The 8,937-nt window shown below is 40.4% G+C and overlaps 1 protein-coding gene across 1 annotated transcript in view; it reads left to right on the forward strand.

Moving 5' to 3' along the window:
• The window catches only part of LOC119328514 (HEAT repeat-containing protein 6-like), a 24,103-nt gene extending 18,505 nt beyond the window's left edge, over positions 1–5,598 (forward strand). The window contains exons 16-28 of the mRNA XM_037601488.1: positions 771–1,022; positions 1,461–1,556; positions 1,637–1,731; positions 1,842–1,905; positions 2,021–2,108; positions 2,202–2,272; positions 2,457–2,542; positions 2,671–2,755; positions 3,046–3,119; positions 3,556–3,662; positions 3,881–3,999; positions 4,133–4,210; positions 4,898–5,598. Coding sequence (XP_037457385.1) covers positions 771–1,022; positions 1,461–1,556; positions 1,637–1,731; positions 1,842–1,905; positions 2,021–2,108; positions 2,202–2,272; positions 2,457–2,542; positions 2,671–2,755; positions 3,046–3,119; positions 3,556–3,662; positions 3,881–3,999; positions 4,133–4,210; positions 4,898–5,128 — 1,446 coding nt within the window. The 3' untranslated portion in view covers positions 5,129–5,598. The remainder of the gene's footprint in view (positions 1–770; positions 1,023–1,460; positions 1,557–1,636; positions 1,732–1,841; positions 1,906–2,020; positions 2,109–2,201; positions 2,273–2,456; positions 2,543–2,670; positions 2,756–3,045; positions 3,120–3,555; positions 3,663–3,880; positions 4,000–4,132; positions 4,211–4,897) is intronic.
• Positions 5,599–8,937: the final 3,339 nt, after the last annotated feature.

Raw genomic sequence — 8,937 nt, forward strand, 5'->3', positions numbered from 1 at the left:
GGACTGGGACAGACATGTATCCCATCTTTTCTGAAAAAAAGGGGAAATAAATCGGGATACGGCCTAGATATGATGTGGACATGGTGGGGAGTCAGGAGCAAGCCTCCAGCAACCGCGCCGCCACTCAGCTCTCATCTCGATGGTCGCTAGCAAAGAAGAACATCCAGGTGGAGAGGAAGATGGCAAGGTGGACGCTGATGAGGAAGAAGCTCCAGGCAGGGAGAAAGATGTGGACTGCAGCCGCCAGCAAGGGAGAGGATTTGGGCCGATTGGAAGGCAGTGGTTGAAGCTGCCGATGAGCAAGAAGGTAAAGGCGGCGGTGCATTCATTTCATCTCCTCTCTGCGGCTCTCAGGCGGCTGGAGGAAAACAGCACAGAAATGTGTGGGCTGGAGGAGCTGTGTAGTGTAGGGTTTTCTGGAATTGGGCCTTATATGGGCTCTGAGTGGAGGGTTGTGTGGACTGCTCACAGTCTTTCATCTATAGAAATGAGGCAACATTATCCTGTACTATAAAAAAAGCTCTCATCTCAAAATTATCATTAAATCTTTATTACTTGCCGTTTATTTTTAAAACACTTATATACCCTGCCGTATCCCCGAATGGCTGTTTTTGGAAAATGCTGTATCCAGTGTCTCCCCATACTAGTATCCCAGTGTCTGTTTTCCCGTGGTGGTCCTTAGCTTAGAATTGCCTTATTATGTAAAATTAACCATCATGGTCATACTTAGTTTTGATCATTTATTAATGTGTTGTGATTTTGTTTGTCAGGTAATTGATGAGTGTCTGCGTGTTTCATCTGGATTCAAGGGTGCGGATGATCTCAAAGAGTGTAGATTGCTGGATATTCAGCAAATTTCAGACTGCACTGTAAATAAAAGCATTAAATCTGCGCCTCACTTTGAAATTGAAACCCCTGGACCATCACAAAACTGCTCTTTGGACATTACACTTGGAACCAACCGTTGGACTGAGGTGTTAGAAACTCATCTCCCTCGGGGATTATCACATGCCTCTGCTATGGTAATCTACCACCTCTAGAACCCGTGTTGTCCATGTATTATCGTATTAATCTGGAACGACTAGTGGTTAGGCTTCATTTATTTCTCAATAATCTATGGTGTTAATGCTAACTTATAAACATGATTTAGCAGATTAGTAACAGAATGCCTGCTGCCGTTTTAGTCAAAGCAGCTAACTAATGTATGTTTGAGTATTGTGTTGCCGTTTATGATCCTTGGTCCTAAATATAGCATGATATGCTTAGCTGTGTTGTTATCTTCAGATGATACTTTATGTCCCGTATGTAAGAAATTAGTTTTGTCTTGCAACAGCACCATTAAATTTAGGGAGTATGTGCTCCATGAACCTGATGGAAATGCTTTTATGTATTGCTGAAAGTATTCCGTTTTTTGAGTGTCTGTTTTTCCTGGACTAAATAAATTAACTGTTTGTTTCTAGGTCAGGACAGCATCACTCACATGTTTCGCGGGCATGACCTCTGATGTTTTCTTCTCCCTACCAGTAAACAAGAGAGATTATGTGACCTCCTCATCTGTAAGTTTATTATTTCTGTGTTTCATTATGTTTCCCTAACCTGTTAAAATTTCGTGAGTATCACAATTATTGTTGTGTAGGTTCATGCAGCATTGAGTGATGCAGTTGCTACAGTGAGGTCGGCTGCATGTCGAGCCATTGGTATTGTTTCATGTTTCTCCCAAATATTGTCGAGGTAAAATTTCAGACTTTGGTTGCGCTGCAGTCTCAAGTAGTCAAGTGCTTATTTTAAGGTACTTGAATGATGATGACCAATAGTCCATAACTCATTCTTTCCTTCTGCAGTCCTAGCCTACCTGGCGAGTTCATAAAAGCCATTGATTTCAATACACAAAATTCATCAACTCCAGTATGATATTTGTATCTCTCTCTTTAATGCTTGTGCACTGTTATTGTTTTTTTTTTGTTGTACTAAAATTTATCAAGTATTCTATGTGTAACATTGTCTCAATCTAAATGTTTAGGTCCGTATCACTGCCTCATGGGCTTTGGCCAATCTTTGTTCTTCTATTCGTTTCAGAGCATTGGAACTACAAACAGATCCGACTGCAGGTATGTATTGCATATTGATTGTTAGTTGGTTACAGAATCTATAATATATAACGATACGGCATGCTTATCTTTCTACTATTTTTTCAACTGTAGATCTACTTGATAAATCAACAATTTCATTGCTGGTTGAAATTGCTTTGCGCCTAACCAAAGATGGCGAAAAAGTAAGCTTGTCTTGTCAACTGATGTCTTTTTCTCTCTTTATTTTACATTTTCACTGGCCCAGATGCCTGTTTTAGGCTATTGAACAGCAAGACATTATTCAGTTGTAAATTGAAAAGAAAAGGAAGGTATCTGTATATTTCTGTATCTAATGGTATCAGTGTTGTTGTTTTTATTTATGTTCAGGTAAAGTCAAATGCCGTTAGAGCCCTTGGATATCTGTCAAGGTTTATCAGATTCAATCATCATTGTGATGCAGTCGATGATTCAAGGTTGGTAATATTCTGCATGCATCATCATCATCAACAACAACAACAAAGCCTTTAATATTCTGTAGGCATCAGTCATAATTTTTCTTAACTTGTTTCTTCAGCTTACAATTTTGTGGCCTCCATCACAGGAATTCAGTTTTCTATGGAGATCCTGTCTGTCTTCAAACAATGGTACAGGCTTTGATGTCTTCTGTGACTACTGGAAATGTAAAGGTACTGCAAGAAATGGTTCTGCACTTGTACTTAAAACAAACATCCATGGGCTGAATCTCTTGTTATTCACTCAACATCATCCTAGTTTCTGAGACAATTTATTGTGTCAAGGCGAGACTAAAAAAACATGTTTCCCTTGTTTTGTTCTAATGAGGAACACCTCAGTTAGCAAAGAATACAAGTTCAAGATTTTTTTCCTTCTATTTTTCTATTATATGTGATTGTTGAATGTGGAGATGTTTTACATGAATAACTGCTTCCATTTGACTTGTCTTTTGTCATTCATACAGGTTCAGTGGAATGTTTGTCATGCTCTTAGTAACTTATTCATGAATGACACCGTGAGACTTTCAGAGATGCAGTGGTATGATTTGCACATGCAACATCTTCCAGTATTTTATTGAATTTTGCAGAAACTTTTATGCATCTTATGTGCTTTAGAATTCCCATTGTAGAAGCACCACATTTTTTCTTTATCTTCCAGAAGCATTTGAATGAAACGCATATGCTCTCCACCTACAGAAGGTGAAGCCCAATGTTTAAAGAGGCTATTTCATAATATTCTAAATCTAATAAAGACAACCTTCACCCACATCTTCTATTTTCAAATATTCATCTTTAAGGAAGTAATCAGTCAGAAATTTGTGCAATAGTTATTTCTCCCCATTGTCAACCTTGTCAATTGGAAGTACTATATGAGAAATCTACACACCTGGTACCATGATTGTACCTCTGTGAGTAACTGAGTTCTCCAGCTTCATATGTTAGTGGTTCTGATTTTCAGGTGTTTTGTATTACAGGGCATCAAGTGTTTATAGCATACTTCTACTATTACTCCGCGACTCAAACAATTATAAAATAAGGATGCATGCGGCTGTTGCTTTAGCAGTGCCAGTCACAAGGCTTGGTTAGTCCGCTGAATGCTTTAATTGCTGCCTTTGTTTAAGTTCTGATCTTGCTTATTTTGCTAATACCATATCATGCCAAATTGCCAATGGATTAAAGCTTTCTGTCATTATTATTTAGATTGTATTATCCTGTGCTGCCTATTTCATTTCTTGGAGGTTCGTGTCTTGCCTGTAGTATCATTCTGCAACTGAATTCATGCTGCTGCTGGATGTGTAGATTATGGTAGCTCCTTTCCAGATGTTGTCAGAGGCCTCACACATGTTCTTGAGTCATTAAGTTCGAACAGTTCATCATCGCCTTCAAATTTCAAACACCGGGACAACCTTGAGAAACAGGTCAATGTTGTTCATGCTTATATATATATATATATATATATATATATATATATATATATATATATATATATATATATTGTTTTCTCCAAAACATGTTTCACAGCATTGTTGAACCTTTGGCTCCTTTTTACAGCTTACGTTTACTGCTCTGCATTTGCTTGGTTTTGTTTCACCGAAGAATGACCAAAGCCTGAAAGATTTTCTTATCAAGGTAACCGTCTCATGCCTGTGTGTTGTGTTTTCACTAATATGATGTATTTATCTGTCATAGTGTTGTTCAGGGGCAAATAACAGCCAGATCAGATTGATATTTTGAGAATCTGGATTCATCAGTTTCATGAGCATGTGTTTGGCCCTGTCATGTATGGAAATATCAAAACATAACCAACTCTGCAGTGTTCTTAACGATGCGACTTTTTGTGTCTGTTTCCTATTTATCATGAAGTCCTGGAAATGAACTCATGTGCTACGTCGATAGCACAAATTTTGGTACTATATTTGTCTATATTTGGACAGGCCTGGGGCAGTGGTGAAGTACTCCCCACTTGTGCCAAGAGGTCCTGGGTTCGACGCGGCCTCTCTGCATTGCACTGTGGAGGGTTAAGGCTTGTCTCGTATAATCGTTCCCCGGACCCCACCTTGTGTGGGAGCTTCTAGCACTGGGTTTGTCCTTTTTATATTTATCTATATTACTTTGTTATTTTAGTGAATATATTGCTCTTGTTTGTACACCTAAGATGTAGAAGAGCAGGTTTCTACTCTAGCCCTGTGTAATATGCATGCACTGAAGAAATACCCCATAATATGTGGCTTAAATGCTTAATACTTCGACTTTTTGTAACTGAAAAACAGATATATTGTTCTGTTGCCCTATCTAATTCACTTTCATTTTGAGCAGAAGGCATCCTTTCTGGAAGACTGGCTGAAGGGTTTATGCTCAGCATTCAATAGTGCCGAGGACCAGCCTCTGGCAAGCGAGACCATAAATGACGAGGATGGTTTCAGCCCAAATGTGTCACAGAAAGTTATGTTATCTTCTGCTGTAGTGTCCTTGCTCAATGTATATACAAGTGGAAACCAGCAAGTTATTGCTCAGAGATTTGAGCAATTGGCTAGAAGCACCGCGTGAGTGTCAAAAATCAATGGTGGTCTCCACACCCATCAACGAGCAGCAAGATATTGGTCATCCACCTTAAGAGAAGCCAACTCGCGTATCAATTGGTTCTTGAGGCTTCCAATAAAGAGGGGCAACCTGACCTGTACGTCAATACATTCCATGAAGTCGGCGAAGCTGCTGTGTTGGGCGATTTCAGATCATGGGCAGCTCCTGGCAGCTAGCCATGTAGTCGGTCAATGCAGAATTGCCTTCGCATGTTGTATTCTAGTGTAAAAATAGTTGTTGAATTTCTTCTAGGTTTGGCCATGTTGTACATCGTGTTTACTTATGATCATTAGTGTGCATATATGGAGCAGACATATATACTGAAGGATTATTCCGCTAGATCAGTACTACAGATTAATAGCTAGATCAGTACTACAGGCTCGCATTTCCATATAAACTGCAACATTATGGATTTGGGTTGAATGCTTTGTTAGACCACAAGCATGATGATTTTGGATCGGTGAGCACAACAGAAAATGAATGCCGGCATTTCAGCTGGGGGTACCAACCGCCATAAATGGCGACGCACCATTCCCTTATTCCAGTGGTTTGGTTGGTAATATTGGAGAAGCAGAGATGTTGGGTGCTATATGCTCTTGCCTACTACCACTTCCACAGCTTGTGCACACTAAATGCCTTCCTGGATTTCAGTTGGCCTGTTTTGTTGGTAGACCAGGCACTGGTTAAAGGTGAATAGGTCACAAGTTGACAACAATGATGGCAACAGGAGCCTGTTCCATCTTTCCAGGCAACAACTTTTGCCTGTGAGATTTCATGGACCTTGCTATAGGCTTTCTTTGACCTTCGAGGGGGCCACTTGGCTGGCCCATTTTCTCTTCTGTTCAGTTTGACTGGATTCCAATAGGTTGTTTTGTTGTCACATGACATATTGCTATTTTTCTTCTCTTTTTTTTGCTGGAACTTATTGCGCTTCATTGCATCAATGTTAGTCTGGGGAAGATGTGAATGAATATGCCATTTTTGTTATTTATTTTTTCCCTTCTAATAACAAGAATTTGATTTTACATGTTTTCAGTCAGTTCCTCATGCACTGTTTCTCTCTTCCCAGAATAATAAATAATTCAAACAATTAAGTGCTTTAGGAATGTTGTAGTATTATATCATTAGCTGGCTAGTTGTTGCTGCATCCCATGATCCTGATTGGTAGAAATTGAATAATTGCTTGCATCCCCCACACAGGTCATGAGCCCTGCAGTATACCATTGCAACAATCAATACGCCAACATGCGTACACTTCACAAGAGGATGATGGTCCAACCAACGCCTTCCTTTTACATACAAGAAAGAAAAAGATCTTATTTAATGAAATGGCAAATCTTTTGCCTTGTTTCAAAAAAAAAAGATCACCTACAGCGTAAATGTTTACTCCATGGTCCGTAGGCTGCATGAGCAAAGTAGTAGCAGTAGTACTGGAGAACATGTACACCACATTCCATTAACGTCCAATTAATGGATACATGTAGGCACACAGGTCACTCGATGGATCCTCCTCCTCCCTTACGGTAAGTTCAGGGTCTCTCTCTCTCTAGTGACGGTGCCTTGCTGTTTGGCGCCACACAAATTAATTTGTCGACGCACAAACCGATCTGGGTAGCAGTTATGTGCTCTATGGCTTAACTTCATAGCATGTCCTCTTCCCAAAATCCATTGCATTCTGAATAAGACCCTCATATCCTTTTTGGCCCACAAATAATGTGCTTAAATATCTCTCTTTTTTGCACGGTAGAATATATATTACTTTATATTTATGCGTGAGCAACACGTGGTTGGTGCCCTTTGAGTGAAAATGCTGTGCCGCCCCAGTTGGACTAATAACAGTTGAGAGGTTTGCTACTTTGATACTCCCTCCATTCCAAAATATAGTGCGCCCGCGCTTCCCGATGTCCAACTTTGACCATAAATTTAACCAACGAGACCAACTGCGGCGGAAGAAAAAATTATATAATTGAAAACTTCTTTTAAATACGAATTCACTGATATAATTTTTGCTCCCGTCGCAATCAGTCTTGGTAGTTAAATTTACGGTCAAAGTTGAAACACGGGATAGAGGAAGACGACAGCGTGATAAACAAATGGCGGTGGAGTACCACCTACTGTCGCTGAATTTGACACGACCAAATTATCTCCTCCTTGCATATTCCTTCCGCTCGTGCGGCACTTAATCACTTCAATATTGTCCTACTTTGGGAGTTAATCTTGGACTTGCCTTCGTATTTCTTCTTATTATTACAGACTAATGGGGTGCTAGTCACTCCACGGAGTGCGGTATTCTTTCAACCACTACCGAACTCGATTTTATAAAATATAATACTCCCTCCGTGACTTAATATAAGACCTTTTTGACACTTAACAAAAGTGGATGTATCGACATAGATTTCTTTCGACGAACGCCTCCCGGCTAGTTTCTTCATTCCCATGCAAGTTCTTCTTTTAGTGACTGAGCAAAGAAACTGTATTGATACGTTAAGTCTTTTCATGAAAGAGTTAACATGTTAGGGCATCTGCAACGCTGACCCATAAATTTGTTCCGGCATTCGTCAGGTTGCCCCATACATCCGACCCCAAATTTTTTTGAAGTCCGCACGTTCAATATATATAGTCTAAATAGATGAAATGTTCAAATACAGTGGTACTTTTAATTAAAAAAGTATAAAAATATTACACTCTAACATTGTTGTCCGCCTTGACCACCCGCGGATACTTAACTAGATCTTCTTTCAGTTGCTCGATGCCGAATTTGTTGATGCATTTGAACAAACTCTTCAAATGTGACTGGGTTTTTGCCATGAAATTTGATAGGATCACCCATGTTTTCAAATTCAAGACCCGCGGCAGCATCCTCACCATCGTCGTCCATGATCATGTTGTGCATGATCACATAACATGTCATCACCTCCCACAAGGTCTCCGGATCCCATTGTTTAGCAGGTCCATGAACAACTGCAAAATGTGCTTGCAGAACTCCGAAAGCCATCTCAACATCATTTCTAAATGCTTCTTGTCTTTGGGCAAAGTGAGACTTTTTCTGATCAACTAGGTTAGAGATGTTGTTCACAAAGGTAGACCGAGGAGGATAGATACCGTGAACCAGATAGTAGCCATGTTGTACTCATGTCCATTGACAACATAGTGGCAAGGAGGAACTTTTTTTCCAGTTAGTCTAGCAAACAATGGTGATCGCTGCAACATATTGATGTCATGGTGAGACCCGGGTATGCCAAAGGAACGTGCCTGAAAGGATGGTCGACTAGAGGGGGGGGGGGTGAATAGGCGACTAACAATTTTTAGCTTCTTTTAACAATTTAGGGTTAGCAACAAAATAGGTTGCCTAGATATGCAACTAGGTGGACAACCTATATGATGAGCTCAACAACAACAACACACGCAAGCATAAGATACAAACACAAAGTAAGCTTGCACAAAGTAAAGGCTAGAAGTAACCACAAGTGGAGTCGATGGAGGCAGGATGTGGTATTGAAGTTTCCTCCCTCGAGGGGGGGAGGGGGTATGTCTCCGTTGGAGCGGTGTTGAGGCACAAGGCTCCCTAAGAAGCCACTAGGGCCACCGTATTCTCCTGACCCCTCACACAATGCAATATGCCGTGATTCCGCTAGTGGTGCCCTTGAAGGTGGGGACCGAACCTTTACATACAAGGTCGGGCTCTCTCCAAAACTTAATTGGATGCTTCCAACACCACCATGAAGCTTCACCACAATGGAATGTGGCTCTGAGGTGACCTCTTTCGTCTAGGGTGC

This window comes from Triticum dicoccoides, chromosome 7A (genome assembly GCF_002162155.2).
Source record: "Triticum dicoccoides isolate Atlit2015 ecotype Zavitan chromosome 7A, WEW_v2.0, whole genome shotgun sequence".
Classification (NCBI taxonomy): Eukaryota; Viridiplantae; Streptophyta; class Magnoliopsida; order Poales; family Poaceae; genus Triticum; species Triticum dicoccoides.